Genomic DNA, 18,556 nt, shown 5'->3' with positions numbered 1-18,556 from the left:
CGGTGTGGACGGATTACCTGCAAGTTGTGATAGAAGGTATGAACTTGACGTATTCAGCGTTATACAAGACGGAACCAAGCTGACAATTACCACCGGCATCGTGCAAGCGACACCGGTGTGGACGGATTATCTGCAAGTTGTGATAGAAGGTATGAACTTAACGTATTAAGCGTTATACAAGACGGAACCAAGCTGACAATTACCACCGGCATCGTACAAGCGACACCGGTGTGGACGGATTACCTGCAAGTTGTGATAGAAGGTATGAACTTGACGTATTAAGCGTTATACAAGACGGAACCAAGCTGACAATTACCACCGGCATCGTACAAGCGACACCGGTGTGGACGGATTATCTGCAAGGTGTGATAGAAGGTATGAACTTAACGTATTAAGCATTATACAAGACGGAACCAAGTTGGTAATAACGCGCAAGACGGTGACGCGGGGGACTACTTGTGCACCGGCATTGAGTAAGCGACGCCAGTGTGGACAGATTACCTGCAAGTTGTGATAGAAGGTATGATCCAATCAAGGATCCAATGTGTAAACCGCCTTAGAAAATAAGAGAACTATAATCAAATTTAAACTATCGTGTGGCATATGCGCGTGACTAAAATATACGTGAGTGAAACCGCTAAGTTAGTTAAGAGAGGACTAATATTACATATTTCGTTTCAGATGTGGAACCGGTCGCTGAACCAAGACCGTCAGACCAAAATCCCCCTAAAGTAAAAGTCAGCGAGTCACAAGTGAAAATGACAGAGGGAGAGAGCAAAACCATCGACTGTAATCCTGAGGGATATCCGCTGCCGATCGTTCAGTGGACGAAGGTAATTTCTGACAATTCTGACATGTACCAAAAGAGAAGTAATTGTGGTATTTTCTATAAAAAGGGACCTTATTGTCGATGGCGCTTACGCCATTATAAACGATGCTCCGATATAAATACAATGCTGAGCGGCGCTGTGCGTAAGCGCCATCGACAATAAGGTCCCTTTTCATAGAAAATGCCCCAATTTTGTCTATGCGCTCTTGGCATAAGAAGGAACTGATGGTGGCTCTTGGAGGAACTGATGGTGCTTCCACATTGGCTGTTATGGAATGTTACATAACATTGTGTGACAGGGACAGCATGGCAGTATTGATAGTGTTTTATTATTGTTGATAACATTTTATGACAGCCGTTTGCTTTAGATGATTGCATTTAAAATCCCTGCTGTCCAGAGCCCCCTCCATCTTCGGGCGCGAAGCCGCGAACGTGAGTCATCATTCGCTTGCCCTTGTCCCATTCACTTGGGGTCGGCGCAGCATGTCTTTTCCTTCTATACCTCTCTGTCACCCGTCATCTCATCATTCACTTGCGTTAGTTTCATATCATCTTTCACACAGTCCATCCACCTTTTCCTCAGTTTTCCTCTCCTCGTACCTCCCTCCACATTCATTCTTAATACCTTTCCGCGAACGCGAGTGTGGAGTCGATTTCGCAGATCTACGACGCCCGCTCCACACTCGCGTTCGCGGCTTCGCGCCGCGATACACGCACGAGTGTGGAGCGGGCTTATGGTTTAGTAATGTTTGCAATATTTAATAAACACATAATTATAGGGAAAGGCTAAAGATATACGTAGATGTGTCCGTCAGATCTATCTGGGAGATATATCTGTGTCTAATTTCCGCTATACATTGACAGATTTGTCTTTCCGACACTTAGGGTAAACTCGCATTATTTGGTGACACGCCTAATTCGGTGATACAAGTTTTGAAGCATGACACCCAGGGAAGCTAGTGAATTAGGGCCTTTTAAATGGGACCTCACGGCTTCACGGCTTCGGCGGCTTTGCCGTGAGGTCCATTTAAAAGGCCCTAATTCACTATTTTTCCTCGGTGTCATGCTTCAAAACTTGTATCACCGAATTAGGCGTGTTACCAAATAATGTGAGTTTACCCTACAAAACTTCCGTGAGACATAGACATATTAAATATATTAATAACGGGTCACTCACGTGTTTTAAGTCGAAAACGCCAGTGAAACGCGGAGTGAAACATGTCGAGCGTTTTCGACTTAAAACACGTGAGTGACCCGTTATTAATATATTTAATAGAGTTTACCCTACGTTTATCCCTAGCCAAAGAGCTTTCGTTATTTCAGAAGACTTGTAATTGAATCGTATTTATTGTTTCATGTAGGAGGAAGGTCAATTCACCAGCGGCACAAGACAAGAGGGCAATGCGCTGGTCATATCTGCGGCCAAGGAAGATGATACGGGGTATTATATATGCAGTGCCGTCGTAGATGGAACTGCTCACTACACTGATTACCTCACTGTTGAAGTTGAAAGACTTGAAAGCAACAAAATAGGTATGTTCAATTCAATTCAATAAGCCTTTATTTAACAATCTTATTAACTAGTTTTACAAAATATAATGGAAAAATCTTATTTCTATCTTAACTTAAATATATATAAATAAACTATTATTATATTTCCGCTGTCAGACATCGGAGTCAAGATTGTCTTGCTTTCCGGCATAGGCCTCCCCCAAGTTCCTCCAAAGTTCCCGATTATGGGTTTTCCTCCGCCAAGTGGCACCAGCAATAGGTTTGTAGTCGTCTACCCATCTTCGTAGAGGCCTATGATTTTTTCTGCCTCCTTCCCTAGGATACCAATCAGTCACTTCTTTGGCCCATTTGTCTTCCTTGCATCGAATGAATATGTAATAGGTATGTATCTTCTGATAAGTGGTTTATAATAGTATTTTTTCTACTCTTCGACTGTAATGGTTGAATTAAGATTTCGTATACCAAACTGTAATTGAGTACTCACAACTCAATTATAATATTCATTTCGAAACGGTTTAGACAACTATAATGAATTTGATCAATCACGTGGCGCCGCGGTCCAGTAATATTATATGTATATTCCTAAGAACACTGCTGTTAAGATCCTAAGGACACTGCGCCGGGGCCCCGCGCGCCGCGCTTCTTATGAAGTCGATTTCAATCTCACTGGCAGTCATTTAATCGACAAATAAGAGTGCTGGAGTAGAAAATATTTTATTACATATGAATGTATGTAAGAAGGCTTCTGACATTCAGGAAGTAATAGCTGATATTCTCTCAAGGTATTGTAATGTTATTTAACCAACTTCAAAAACGATGTTTTCAATTCGTCGGGATTTTGTCTGAATCAAAGGTAACTGCAAAGATTATTATTAAACATTACATAAAGTCATTAGGGTATTTTTGTTGAAACTTATGCATTCGCTAATATCGGTAAAGCAACATATCGCCGCTATACTTACTCAACCTCGTATCTGCAAAACTCATTTGATGACAAAAACACCCGTATTCCGAATGAAAGAAAAGCGACATTTCCATCAAATGATTGTTGCAGATATGAGGTTGAGTCTAGTTAAGTCCATAAAACGATGGGCTTAAGACATTTACCCTTCAGGGCACAGTTTTAGTTTCATGATTGGTTAAGCACCCACTATTACCTTAGTAGCTACCTTATACCACCCGCATTGCACCTCGACCAAGGTCAGGGTCACCTGCCATGGTGGAATGAAGTGTATTCGATCCAATGGCGCTCTCGCAAACGGCAAAGTGAGTGAAACGCCGGAGTGGGTTTAGTGGGTAGGGCGTAGGGCCAAGTTCTCCCTCCCCTCTCGCCGAGAGGGGACAGGAGCGGCAAGTCCCACACACCCCCCCCATCAATGGCCTTCCCGCGGCCGGGGGGACGGTGCGTAAATGCATTTCCCACTCCGAAAAGGTCAGGGTCACCTAGAACCGTTAGAAACTTGGTCGCCAACTTACCGCTTTTTGTATGTTGAATAATATTTGTTACAGACAAGAGTATATGTAAATTGGCGTTAGAGACCAGTTGGTGCTATGGCGTTAGCTGGTACTACGATATTGGAGAACACAAGTAAGAAGCGATAATATTTTACATAAAACAAAAAAAAAACTAAATTAGTAGGTACCACCCAGGTAGCAAAATGACGTAAAATGACGTCAGCGACGTCATAATGACGGCATTATTACGTCATTACGACGTCGCTGACGTCATTTGACGTCATTTTGCTACCTGGGCAGGTACCAGGAGGGACAGAGAAAGGAGTACTGTCATTTTCATGTCCCACATCAAAAAGATAACAGGAATTGCCTCAAAAAGTAGATGTAATAAACCCTATCCCAATTTTTACGGTTCCGTACCCAAAGGTTAATAACGGGGCCCTATTACTAAAACTCCACTGTCCATCTGTCTGGCACTAGGCTGTATCTCATAAACCGTGATAGCTAGACAGTTGAATCACAGATGATGTATTTCTGTTTCCGCTATAACAACAAATACTAAAAACAGAATAAAATAAATATTTAAATGGGGCTCCTATACAACAAACTTGATTTTTGCCGTATTTCGTAATGGTACGGAACCCTTTGTGCACGAGTCCGACTCGCACTTGGTCGGTTTTGTTTTTAAAGTTTTACATACCAAACTTCTACACGCTCTATTTTTTTTTGTATTACAATTTTTAGCAACAAAAACTAATACCAGACAAGTATTATGTCTTTTTCCTATAATCGCAAAACTTCGATTGTATGTAAGCGGCTTTTTGGTGGCGAGTTCTTGTGACTCCTAATTTAATGTTTTTTTTTTCTTCTTGATGGACTTGAGGGCGGTGTTGTCCGTAGCCAACGTCATGTAAAAGGGTAGGAAATAACGCGGAAAGGAATAAAGGAAATTCGGAATTTGGAATAACAAAAAAAGTGGTCAGGTCAGGTACACAATAAATAAATAAAAACAATGTGATAAAAAATAAAATAAACTATACTTTTATATTATAACGCAAGATGAAGCAAGTTAAGATATTATAAAGATCAGTATCAATAAGTAAGGAAGGGATGTCTGTTGGAAATGTTTTTTTTTTTTCAGATGCGTTTCTTACACCTGGGGTGGCTGCGGGGGGAACGCCAACAAATTCGACAGCGAAGAGGCGTGCAGCCTGGCTTGCGATGGCGTTTAACGTGTAACAGAAGCGTAAGAGAAAGACAATTTATCGAACTTATGTATTTAACCCTATGACTGTTTAATAGGTACCGTAAATAAATAGGACATCTTACACAAATCTACCTATAGTCTGTGTCTTTAGGTATTTAACCTTTTCGACGCCATGTCAAACACAAAATTGAGAAAGGTATGTTGAGATGGTTTGGACACGTGGAAAGAATGAGTGAAAGAAGGCTAACAAAGAGAGTGTATAAGGGAGAGGTAGAAACGGGAGTTGGAAGGGGCAGACCTCGGCGGACTTTCTCTGACCAGATCGGGGAAATGCTGAAGAAAGGCCAGGTCAAGAGCACCCTAAACCGGCGAGCGTGTATGAGGAATGTTATGAAAGTGAAGGAAGCGAAAGAGGTATGTCAGGATCGTAGCAAGTGAAAATCCGTGGTCTCTGCCTACCCCTCCGGGAAATAGGCGTGATTATATGTATGTATGTATGTATGTATGTCAAACACAAAAGCAGTCATCAAGATGCCACGTCACCGAAGTGTCAAAATTGAAATTGAACTTTATGCATATGCATGTAGGTCTATGTTGCTCTGTGGTCTATGACCTATTAATCGGTCTTTGGCGTTGAAACTACGGTGCGTATATATCGGTCATTGGCGTCCAAAAGGTTAAAAGAATGTAAACAAACCACAATTAGGCATTTTATTGGGCAAGACAATTCTTCAAGTCAATTAATTTAACTCGAAAAACCAAAATTTTTAGAAGTTTTACTACATATATTACTTACTCAACGTAACAACGAAGCTGCTGTAATCATGCTATTTTGTTAATAGGAATATATCGGAATGATTTGATTAATCAATAGTAATTTAGTTTTGTAATATACGCCATTACTTCGCCCTAGTAAAACGAGACCCAATATTTAGCCATTTGAGGGCAGATAAAAAAATAATACGATTAACAGGCAGTTTTCTATTTGGTTGGTTAACTGATAAATGTTTCAAGTACCCGAAAATGTAAAAACACATTGTTTACCGACATTTATTTAACTACCTAAAGATATAGGCTGTATAGTCCCACAGTAAGCTCAATAACACTTGTATTGTGCAATACATACAATAAGTACACATATGTTTATCAGAATCACTACAATTAACTCGTGCATCCGATCAGAGACAGGGTGTTACTCTAAGAGTAAGGCCTGAGTGGACGCTCGAGTTGGGCGTGCAGCGGGGCGGGGCGTGCGGCGTGCATGTTAAACAAATGCAAACGTATAGGAGCGGCCTTAGTGCACGCTGCTCAAATCACTTGTGAGCCCGACGCCACGCTGCACGCCCCGCCGAACGCTCCGCTTCGAGCTACCACTCAGGCCTTACACTAAAAGTCTAAACAATATAAAAAAAATAAAAAAATAAAAACGAAACGGTGCATAAAAATATTTTATTGTTTTATTTCTGCTTTAATATGATATTGATTTATATTGCCTATTTGATTACAAATAGCGACTAGATAGCGTATGTTTATATATAAATAGGGTCTCCCTAGATACATCGACGCGGAATCGGCAAAAGCCGATAGGAAAAAGCTTTATGTCTGCGCAATAAGAGTGAAAAAGTCGTCGTTCGGCTCGGCTCGCATCGGCCGACGCCTGCCGGCTTTTTCGCTTTTATTTATTGCGCAGACAAAGGTTTTTCCTATCGTGTTTTGCCGATTCCACGTCGATATGTCTGGGGAGATCCTTATGGTGTATTCGGGTAATCCAATTGTTTTAGATTAACGAAAAAAATGTTACTCTAATATTAGAGTGACTTTGGAAATTACACAAATAAATAGGTACACCTTAGCATAGATTTAACAAGAATAGAAGTGTCACTAGGTTATATATTAGGACCAGGAAAACGATGAGTATCACTTTCATTCCATTTTTTTTCTCCATTACTACTTCTATTTACTTTTATAGCAAACGGGTTCAAATTAACATAATATAATTACAAATCTTTTTAACAACTTTGGGAACCAATTCAATTATTTTATTAAATATATCTCCGCCGCTTTATATACGTTTAACATTTTATATACATCTTGATCGCCCTAATGTACACTAAAGACAACAAGGCGAGTATGTACCTAGTGTCCGACCGAACGTTCGGTTTCAGCCAAACTACCAAACCTTTCGGCCGCGCCGAAACTAGTAGTGTCTGGCCAAACTTTCGGTTTCGGTATAAAAATCATGTTTTCGGTTCTTTTCGTTCGGACAGTACTGGCCTGTACCTGGCCTGGCCTATTAATCGTCTGTCTCTCCGCCTTCCCTCCCGTCTACTGATCATATTGTCATTAGTAAGTATCAGACCGAAGTTTCCGATCGGTCGGTTTCGTTGCCCCGACCCGTTTCTTGCAAAAGTAGCAAATGCCACGGGCCCCGCGCGTTTGGAGGCCTCGCGCACCTACGCATTGTGGCCGTAAAAAACCTAAGTTTCACTCCTTACGACAAAATTAAAACAATCTATGGGACCCATGATAGAATTTGCTACAGGCCCCGCGCTGGCTTAATCCGGCACTGCATTTCTGACGCTGATTCGACAACTGGGCATTCTATTATCGTGTCTCCGTCTACTATCTACTAGTGATCAATGACATTAGGGGAGACCGTTTCTGACGCTGATTGGACGACTACTAAACTTGTCTGTTGCTTGTATTAGTCGATCGTCTCCTCTTCTTGTTTCTGGTTTGATTGGACGAATAAATTGGAGACTATTAACCTTTCGACTGCCGATATCAACCTTCGTTCATTTCGACAAGGTTCATAATGACGCGCTGCGCACGATAGTCGTGGCGTTCAAAGGGTTCCCAGGTAGCATTTATACGTCCGTTACGTCATTATGACGTATAAATGACGTCACTATGACCTCGCTGACGTCACTTTGCTACCTGGGTTAATCTTGTCTGTCGCTTCTATGGTTCGATCACCTCCTGTCTACTAGTTATGAGGCGAGCCCGTTTCTGACGGTGATTGGACGACCACAATGGGCACTGAACTGGTCTGCGGCGAGCGTCTACTGATGGATGATCTTCTACTTTGTGGCGAGTTCCGGGCCTGAAAACCGTATTAAATGTTAGATGTTATGTGTAATAGGAGAAAAAGCGGGATAAACGCTAAGATTAGAGAGAGTTTTGTGTCATTTCTTGTGGATTATTCTATGTCGACTTGATGTAAGGTTAGTTGAGATAATTGAGCCTACTCTATAATAATACAAGTATGGTGAGTAGCCTCTAAAATTCTTACGCTATATTTGACTATATTACCTAAATGGTAGGCGCAGACACGTATCTCAAACGGATACCTGGGAGTGGGTCAAATTAAACTTGTTGTTTGTCATTTCCATTATAACACGGAGTTCAAGAAGGAAGTATTCAGTTCTTAGGCACCTACTCGCACAATTGGCTTATAAGGTGCTGGTAGATTTTATCATTCACTAGAGCAGAACAACGAGTATTCACCGTTTTTAAGCAGTATGTACGTCTTGTTCGCGAGAACGCTAATTACAATTGAATGCTCTATCAGCACTTTAAAACCACAAAATTGGTACGAACTGCGGCATTTTCCCCATCTCGTGCTCTTCATCATGCCCTTCCTGCCTCGGCGCTCCTAGGAAGCTCCGTTTCTTCCAGCCAAGGTATCCGAGGATGATCAGGAACGCCCCGATACCTATCGCACCGAAAGTCACTCCTGTGGCCGATGCTGTTGACATTGCGTATATGCCTGTGGGTCTTAAGACACATAAAATACTACAGACCTGCGGAATTTCCCCCATTTCGTGCCCTTCGTCGTGCCCTTCCTGCCTCGGCGCTACCCCGAGGAAGCTCCTCTTCTTCCAGCCAAGGTACCCGAGGATGATCAGGAACGCCCCGATACCTATCGCGCCGAAGGTCACCCCTGTGGCTGATGCTGTTGACATGGAGTATATGCCTGTGAATGAATTAATAAATGAGATTATTTTAGGCAACGCAGGCATGGGCATGTTAAACATTACCAAAGATTCCTCTCTGTACATCACATACCTATTGAATAAAGAAATAAAATAGTAATACAAGTAACTAGTAATATATTAGAAGTCTCCAATACTAGGACCGGACATCCTTCTGACTTCCGGATCAAGACCTTTAATCTTCCACCATCTAGATGTAGACTGCTGGATTTTGGAAGCAGGGGCGCTTAGACAGATTGTCAGCTCTATCTAGTAAGATAAGATACCCTCTACCAAACGGCAGCGCCCTTCGCACTTACATCAGCGGGCCTAATTGATAGATAACACTAATCGATACTTAAATAATGGATGAAAATAGTAACGTGACTTGTCGTAGCATCTATCACCTCGATAAATTTTATTTCTAGTTTGGCGTTCGTCTATGCCTGCTGCCTGTTTAACTACCTGCCTGGTCATAAATGGTCTAAATTTAACCTTTTGGACGCCAAGAGCCACTAAATAGGTCGTGTGCTGTCGTGCCTGCCACGCCAGCAACCACTAAAGTGGTCATGGCGGACGCTGTCAAAGCAATTGTCCTGCTGACAGATAAGGTTTATATTCGTTATTCACTAGTCGAGATATTGGCGTGTAGGGCACGTCTTGACGCTTGAGGAAAAGCGTTCAAAATGTTAACGCAGGGGCGTAGCTAGAGGATATGGCGTCCGGGGCAGTCACCAAATTTGCGCCCCCTGACGACTGACAAAAGTTTCCCCTGCCTTGCCCATTTTGGCGGCCCCCCTTGATGGCGCCCGGGGCAATTGCCCCTCTGCCCCCCCTAGTTACGCCACTGGGTTAACATTGTTTCACGTGAATCCTGATATCTTTGGAGAAACCCCTGTACCTTCTACGATCAATTCCACTGTGTCCGTATACTCCTTCCCGTCACTAAGACCAGCTCCGCAAGTCCAAATTCCCACATCTTCGTATTTCACCTTCCTGATTGTCACAGCACAATCTCCTCGATCCAAGCTCTTGTTTTGCGGGAAGTAGTAGCGGCCGAGGATTGATCTGGAATTTCATGGATGGAATAATGATCATCATCCAAGTTTCAGTCTAAAAATGTAATTGTAGGGAAACTTAGGAGCCGTTCAATCATGAATGTGAACACGAACCTTCCAAATTCGATCAAATTATGTTTTAATGTATGGGGAAGACAAACAAAATAATTTGTTACCTATAAAGCTATGAAGCCAACATGAAATGAATGTATATACCTATAGTATGATACCTTTGGGTATGGTGCTTTACGCGCACTAGCGTCCCCTCCCCACCCCCTGACGCAACCCGGGGTGCGAGTCGGACTCGCGCACCGAAAGTTCCGTACTTTTTAGTATTTGTTGTTATAGCGGCAACAGAAATAACAGCGGCAAAACATAGTGCTCAATGTATACCTACACCTAAGACCCATGTATACCTATGTTTTACAAATAAAGCATTCTGATTCTGATTCTGATTCTGAAATACATCATCTGTGAAAATTTCAACTGTCTAGCTATCACGGTTTATGAGATACAGCCTCTGACAGACAGACAGACAGACGGACAGATGGACAGCGGAGTCTTAGTAATAGGGTCCCGTGTTTACCCTTACGTACGGAACCCTAAAAATGTAGGCGCAAAGGGATATCGTCCCATAGAAAATTTCGCGCCTTTTTCTACTGATAAAATTTGCTTGACCAACTATATGTCCCGGTTGATGGTTTTTAGGGTTACGTACCCAAAAGGTAAAAACGGAACCTGTTACTAAGACTCCGCTGTCTGTCTGTCCGTCTGTCTCATGAACCGTGATAACTAAACACTAAACAGCTATCACGGTTCATGAGATTGAAATTTTCACAGATGTACCTTATGCCATCAATGGACTCTATGTCTTTCCAACAAGGTCAGATAACAGTGTGGACGGGACATTGCATGTATGCCACTGCACACTTGCACATTCCCGTAAAAAAGCGATATTAAACTCTATTCAACTGGCTCAAGGTCGAATTTAACGCAATAGGCAAAAGTAATTAGCATTCTGACCCTTAAGTCAGATAATAGCTAAGTGTCAATACATTTCTTAATTACTGTCACGACTCGTGTTATCTTCACTCGCTGTTTATAAAAATATGCATAAGTACGATTATTACAAACGGTCGGTCGTGGGTTCAAACACTCCTGGGTCACAAAAAATAGTTATTAGTTTCTTAGGGCCACTTAATTGCACCATCCCACTAACCTGGGGTTAAGCGGTTAAACCGTTAACCCAGTGTCAAATTGTACAGTCGCCACCAGATATATCGGGGCAGCCAAGGCGCTCAAAAATGTCTGAACACGCCTCTATGGTCAAGGCGTTAGAGTGTGTGGCCAGAACATTTTGAGCAGCTCGACCGCTCCGATATATCTACTTGCGTTTCTATAATTTCTATGTGTGAACGGCACGCCTGTACACGCGTCATGCGTCATAGTGTGTTGCCTGAGCGGCCGGCAAACGGCCGCCAATCTGATGTCGCGAGGCGAGGTAATTCGAGTCGGGGCGGGGCGGTGCGTGGCCGTTCTGTATGATAATACTATTACTTATTCTGTGGTATGGTGCTTAGTGAGCGGTTCCACCGTTGAGATATAGTTTCTGCCATATCGTCGATGAGATTGCCAATTCCGTTATGTGCATTTTTTCGATATTATGCTTTTTGCAGATTTGACTTTAAAAGTAAATTCCGCATCTAATGCAAACATATTGATACCATTTGAAGTCTGATTAGTTGATTAGTTTGATTAGGAAGCAAATACTGATTATATTTTTTATAACTAGCGAATTAGATACTTTTTTAGGTATTGAGTAGGTAGTGCATACAGTAATTTTGTTAGATGCTAAAATGTTCCTTGTGATCATTTCATTTCTTTATAATACAAGTGATTGTTCTCAGATATCATTGTGTTTTTATTTATAGACACACATAACTTACTGTGATAAACCTTTAATTAATATGAGTTAAAATCCCTATGTACAACACTTACACATACGCGTTTAGTAAGCTCAAAACTAATACCCGTATGTGCACAAAATTTATAAAAAAATATATATCTTTATTTGTAATGATGTAATCCCCATTTTTTCTCATACAACATATTTCTAGTTATTTTTGACACTCTTTGGACGTACATTTAAGTCATGTTTTTGCCCAACTATTTCATAAATTGATTTTTTGTCTCTCCTGAAAAGTTGCTAAAATGCACATAGCGGAATTGGCAATCTCATCGACGATATGTTTGTTAGGAGCACATTATTAAATACTTACGTCGTGTAATTCACTGCTGAATCAATACTGAAAGGCGCGCCATTAGGGGGCTCAAAGCGGCAGTAACTCAGTGGGCTATAGCCCTCCGTGGTCGCGCACTCTAATGTGACATCTTTGCGGTGAACTGTTTTTATGTTGTTGTGTATTGCCGCTACTTTGTCGACGACACGAAGTTCGATTATCTGCAGATCTTCTACACCTGTGATTAGAAATAGAAATACATCTTGCAATTTTTTTACTAAACTAAAATCATAAATTTCAAAAATTGCTAAGTTCTCATAAAATGTGGTATTTTCTATAAAAAGAGACCTTATTGTCGATGGCGCTTACGCCATTATTAACGATGCTCCGATATAAATACAATGCCGCGCGACGCTGTGCGGCGTAAGCGCCATCGACAATAAGGTCCCTTTTCATAGAAAATGCCTCAAATGTTCTCGTTTTTCCCTGCACGTTGCCACGTTTATTATTGCCAAACCGTTAATTTCGATTTCTATGACATATGAAATACACGTCAATGAGTGACGTAAATGTTTAATGCTTTAATGAAACAAATTTAATAAAAAATAATCCCAAATCTGAAGGGGAACTTTTTAAGTGGAAACTTGAGAACTTGCAGGAGAATTTTCTCATGAATGTTTCCAGAAATTGCGGAAATTTTGGAGAATGTTCTGCTGTTTGCACATTGCTATATGCAGCTAACCAGCCAATATAAAAAAACCGGCCAAATGCGAGTCGGACTCGCGCCCCAAGGTGCAGGGTTCCACACATTTTTTACAATATTTTTTCCTTAAGCATCATGGTTCAGCCTGGTACATGCTGCCTGCCATGGTACCTGTAAGCTTTCGTCCTATATGGCATCTCCACTCGCCTACATCCTGACGAGTCGCATTGATGGGTATGGCACAGTGTCCGTTTGTGAGCTCGCTTCCTGAAAATCTGCCAAACAAAATGAATAAAGTTTTCCAGCTTTACTTAGGCACTGTAAAACTACCCAACAAAATATTCCATGTATGGTCCAAAACTGCCTCATATAACGTAACTCCAGTGTCCGACACAGCTCCAATAATCGACATTTTCAATCATAATGTGTCGAATATTGGGTTTTAATATGTCGATTATTGGCATTGAATTATTGGAGTGTTTACGCTACATGTATAGGTATAATTCGTCTGGGTGTAATTATTATTGAATATTAGTGCCTTAGTGCCTACTGCCTACCTACTTATTGAAATGATATGAAATGAAAAATATTCATTATATGAAACTTAATTAGCACTATGTACCTTAGGTCGTTTTGAAATTAAAGCCGTTTGTACTCTTAACATCTATAATAATCTCCCAAACAAGTCTCACAAATAAAATATAAAATTAAACACTTATCATTTCTAAGGCAAACAGTCGTTAGCTAGTTTGCACAGGTGACAGCGCCATCTCTCGGTGCATTTGAAACTAACCATCACGATAGGTGTTTTTAAAGTTACGACTTGGACAACTACTACATGGGGATAATGAGGGCTTTTTAAGGGGGATATATTATACCTACATAACTTGACGACTGTTTCCACAAAAAAAAACGTTCCTGAAAAGCATGTAGTTAATGATTTTTGTGATATGGAACCATCTTTAGCCAAGCTAGGGACCCATAAACCTGCTAATGTACCTACCTATGTTGTAATACCTAGACAATAATAATTTTAAAACTAAGCGCGAAACATTACGCCACTGTTGCTATTGTGCCTCACGCCCAATGCAACTAATAACACCCTGTTATCATTGGTTTTACTATCAACTTATACATAAAACGTGTTTACTCCGCTGTCAATGCAATCACATGTGACTTGGAGCCCGTTTCTAATTTAAGACCTTGTTAGAGCGTTTTCACATTGTCCGATCCAATATCGGATGTAGGAATTAGGATCCTACATCCGCGTAGTCAGGCCGCGGGGGAGCGCCCGGGCGCCGTCTTTAGTGGTCACGCACACTATAGCAAGCATTACCTATTAAGGCGGTTCCCTGAGCCAGAAGGCGAAAAATCTCCTTATATGATCCTGTTTTTCTAAGAGGCGTTGATATTCGTAGACGTGGAAAAAATATATGTAGTTCTTGACTATATTATCTTTAACAACATAGCTTCCGATACACGAATTATGACACTTCGCTCGATACAATTAATTCCCAAAGTAACCTCTAACTCGGACTTTTAATCCTACTTTACTCGGTTATTTATTATGTAATACTATAAACAAAAAAAAAGCAAAAAACAATCTTAACATAAATAGTAATTTCATAGCTTTAGAATTTCGATATTGTAAGGTAACGTTTTTAAAATAAATAAAAACCGACAAAATTCGATCAAAATTGACACTTGGCGCGTATGTTCTTTCTCGTTCTTTCTTGCGAAATGTGACAAAGACAGCGGCAAACCGATGGAACGGCCTTAATAAATAAATAAAAGAAATTTTTTTCGGACATAATTCCATACGCACGCAAACAAATATTATCGGTCCGATAGCTGACGGGGGGCTCCGACATCGCTGAATTTATCGGAAGCGCCTTTCCGATACCGGTTGTCGTAAGGCGCCTATGACAAAAACAGCTGCAGGAGAGTGCCATTGGCATTAAGTCCGCCTTTTTTGCGTTATTTATCGTTTTTTATTTTGTGCTTTTCAGTGGGTTGGTTTTTTTAAGGCGGTTCCCTTTTTTAAAAAGTAATGAAATTAAGTTATTTTGGTTTCTTTTTTTTTATTTCTGTTTTTGTTTCAGTTTTTTTTTAATTTAGTGATAGTTGTTTTTTTATTTAAATTTTACTTCCTTCCGACATCCGATATCGGGTCGGACATTGTGAAAACGCTCTAAAGGTTATGATCTTATTTTGATAAGATACATCGATAATGTCGTATCAAAACCAAAACCATAACAAACCTAATCAAGATTTATCACAAAACATTCAGATGGTGTGAATACTCATAAGTACGCGAGTTTATTTACATTACGATAACTAATTTGATCGATCTGTTGAATAGGGTATTTGACAAATTTGTATTATATTTCTTCTATTTGGAAGTTGAACTAAGTTGTATTTTTTATTATCCCATTTTTTAAGTTTTTAATTTATTGTGATAAATTGCTCATTTTCTATCTATTTAACTAGATTTAGTTATAAAATTCAACATGTGTCAACAACCTTGTACAACTTGTACAGTCGCCATCAGATATATCGGAGCGGCGAGGTGCCCAAAAATATCAGAATAATAAGAACACGCACTTCGTCTTAACAATAAAGATGTGTTCAGATATTTTTAAGGACCTTGACCGCACCGATATATCTGATGGCGACTTATTAATTAGGTAAATATGCCTTTTATCATACCGCTGCTAATTTATCTACCTTTTTTAATTTTGGATATAACAAAGTTAATTAAATATGCCCTTAAAAGGAAGTGAAACTTTACATTAATACTTAGGTACTTACGAAAACCTTTTGCCGCTTGGGTGTACAAAGCCACAATAAGCCATGGGGGTATCCTGCTTACATTGTATATTTATCTTTTCATTTTCCAACGCTAGAATCTTCACCGCGCCATTTACATTAAATTCTCTGAAAGCTGTTGGAAACTATTACTTTCACAGTCCCGGTTGCATTATAACTCAGACGGCATAGACATATTTACTTCATAGACCGGCCTTACGAGCACTACGAATGGGGCCGATACATTGGTGACAAAATCGCATTTAGTTACACCAGCGCGCTTAGTCGAAAGCAGTGGAAAGGCGTCGGTGTTCGGTCGGAGTTGTATGCATACGCTTATACTTTGTTTACACCACTGGTGCCGCCTTCCCACTGCGTAATTCGCCACACGACTGAGCGCGCTTGTGTAACTAAATGCGATTTTGACTCTAATGTATAGGCCTCATTCGTAATTCTCGTAAGGCCGGTCTTTACGAAGTAATATACATGTCTATGAGAGACGGGCGTTTTTAGAAAAAAAGGAGTAACTAGCTAGACACAATTTTAACATTATTTTGTAAAAACTAGTTATTTTTATATTCAAATTCAGGAACACTTTGATTAAGTTTATTTTAGCATAGGGAGCGCCATGAAATTGACAAAAGTAATTATTCTAAATAGAAATAAGATAAAACTTTTATTTTTTAAATAAAAAGGAACGTAAGGTTTTTCTGAAAACTCTCAGACATCATCTAACCCAAATCTCCTATCTCTCCTTTGAAATTAGGCTAACGGTTTCCTGGCGATCCAAAAATTTTCATTACATATCAATAACTTCACACCACAAACACTATTTATAAACACATTTCAAATAAATACCGTGAACTATGGGATTTCCGTTTAAAATCACAGTAAAATACACGAACACTAGTGCCTTATACATTATACTGTTTATAGATAAAATGAGTCAGTCCGCGCAGCGTTCTACCCTTTTCTGAAGTAAATGAAACATTGATAACTATGTTTCTAGAGAAATGACGGTCACTGACTAAACGATATCTTCACTAGACTCCGATCACACTAAGTTTGCAATCACTTAATACGGTCCAGTCGAATCAAACATATGCAAGCCAAAGTTCCACAAAATATTTACGCGTTTCAGACATTGACAATAATGTTCTGTAATATTTGGCAGAGATAATGTATGTATGATAGCCATACGTAATGTATGGCGGTCATACATTGTCTCTGCCAAATATTACGAGACATTATTGTCAAAAGGCGGGCGACTTAGGATAGAATCTAGTATTTGACTAACATTTTCTAGCTTTCTAGTGATTTAGTGTTAGCCTACTAGCAGAGATTTCACGAAACTAAACAACGTGGTGATTTGAATAAAAACCGGCCAAGTGCGAGTCGGACTCGCGCACGAAGGGTTCCGTACCATTACGTAAAAAACGGCAAAAAAATCACGTTCGTTGTAAGGGAGCCCCACTTAAATATTAATTTTATTCTGTTTTTAGTATTTGTTGTAATAGCAGCAACAGAAATACATCACCTGTGAAAATTTTAATTGTCTAGCTATCAAGGTTCATGAGATACCGACAGACAGACAGACGAACAGTGGAGTCTTAGCAATAGGGTCCCGTTTTTACCCTTTGGTTTTTAGGGTGCCGTACCCAAAGCAAAGGGTAAAAACGGGACCCTATAACTAAGACTCCGCTGTCCGTCTGTCTGTCACCAGGCTGTATCTCATGAACCGTGATAGCTAGACAGTTGAAATTTTCAGAGATGATGTATTTCTGTTGCCGCTATAACAAATACTAAAAAGTACGGAACCCTCGGTGCGCGAGTCCGCCTCGCACTTGGCCGGTTTTTTTTGTTTTTGGACACGGTTTAATTTAGAAACTTGGAGGATAAATAAGTGTGATGTTTAACCCCCTTCTTTTTGTATGTGTCCATTCCTAATTTATGCTCAAATCGTATTATGCAGGTATCTGTTTAAGCGTGAAGGTCCAGTGCCTATTAAAATTAAATATTACTTAATAAGTTTTTGGCAAAAACCAACTGAGCTACGAAAACCTACCAGAAATGAGCAAATCTTTCCATTCCTTCTCTAATGTATTACACGCCTTGGGGTGGCGCTATTAGCGCTTTAATACTGATTGCATCCCAAAGAAACCGGGGGTCCATTTTCGCAAATCAATCCTACGAATTGAGATCAGTAGGTATCTAGATACCGTAGGGTGCGTTGGGATAAGATTGAACGGGTTTTTCATGCGGGGTAAGATGAAAAGTCGCCCGTAATGCTTCGGCATACGGACGATTTCCTGTCTTACCCCTCATGAAAAACCCGTTCAATCTTAGCCCAACGCACCTTATTCCTATCGATAATCATATTATTATTATTCTAATAAAGGGATGCTGTAATTTGGTGAAAAAATATTAGGTTTTAGATAAGACATTTATTAAAATCAAAGAACATGTTAGTAATAAACTTAGTAAACTAAATTCCGACTAGAAATGTTTTAAATAAATTACCTAGGTATTTAAAAATAACTACATGACGATAATCGACCTAATTAATTATATTATGTACTAAGTTAAACTTATACTACCTACATTTTATGAACTAAACGACATTATACTTATATGTGCCATTCTCAACCAAAAGGGTACTTATTGTCGGTTGTCAATAAGGCGCTATTTCCATGTAGCTTCAATTTGAAATCAACCTTATCGGCAAGTGACAATGTGGTACCTTTTGGTTGAAAACGTCACATATAATGTC

The 18,556-nt window shown here is 40.1% G+C and overlaps 1 protein-coding gene and 2 long non-coding RNA genes across 3 annotated transcripts in view; 2 read left to right on the top strand and 1 right to left on the bottom strand.

Annotated features, from left to right (window-relative positions):
• Window positions 1–205: 205 nt before the first annotated feature.
• LOC134741828 (uncharacterized) lies at window positions 206–2,323 on the top strand. The gene is made up of 3 exons (XR_010127899.1): window positions 206–262; window positions 682–833; window positions 2,191–2,323. It is a non-coding gene; the product is annotated as an uncharacterized LOC134741828 (long non-coding RNA).
• Window positions 2,324–3,843: 1,520 nt separating this feature from the next.
• The window catches only part of LOC134741335 (uncharacterized), a 52,948-nt gene continuing 38,235 nt past the window's right edge, over window positions 3,844–18,556 (top strand). Inside the window, exons 1-2 of the long non-coding RNA XR_010127875.1 lie at window positions 3,844–3,929; window positions 4,938–5,031. This is a non-coding gene — a long non-coding RNA (uncharacterized LOC134741335). The remainder of the gene's footprint in view (window positions 3,930–4,937; window positions 5,032–18,556) is intronic.
• On the bottom strand, window positions 5,264–16,795 carry LOC134741311 (uncharacterized). The gene is made up of 7 exons (XM_063674060.1): window positions 16,645–16,795; window positions 15,790–15,922; window positions 13,150–13,253; window positions 12,315–12,513; window positions 9,879–10,045; window positions 8,807–8,979; window positions 5,264–8,106 (listed from the first exon to the last, which is right to left on the bottom strand). Exons 1-7 carry the CDS (start codon window positions 16,706–16,708, stop codon window positions 7,990–7,992), a joined length of 957 nt encoding a protein of 318 aa, XP_063530130.1. The 5' UTR covers window positions 16,709–16,795; the 3' UTR covers window positions 5,264–7,989.

This window comes from Cydia strobilella, chromosome 5 (genome assembly GCF_947568885.1).
Source record: "Cydia strobilella chromosome 5, ilCydStro3.1, whole genome shotgun sequence".
Taxonomy (NCBI): domain Eukaryota; kingdom Metazoa; phylum Arthropoda; class Insecta; order Lepidoptera; family Tortricidae; genus Cydia; species Cydia strobilella.
This window is presented reverse-complemented; position numbering and strand designations above follow the sequence as displayed.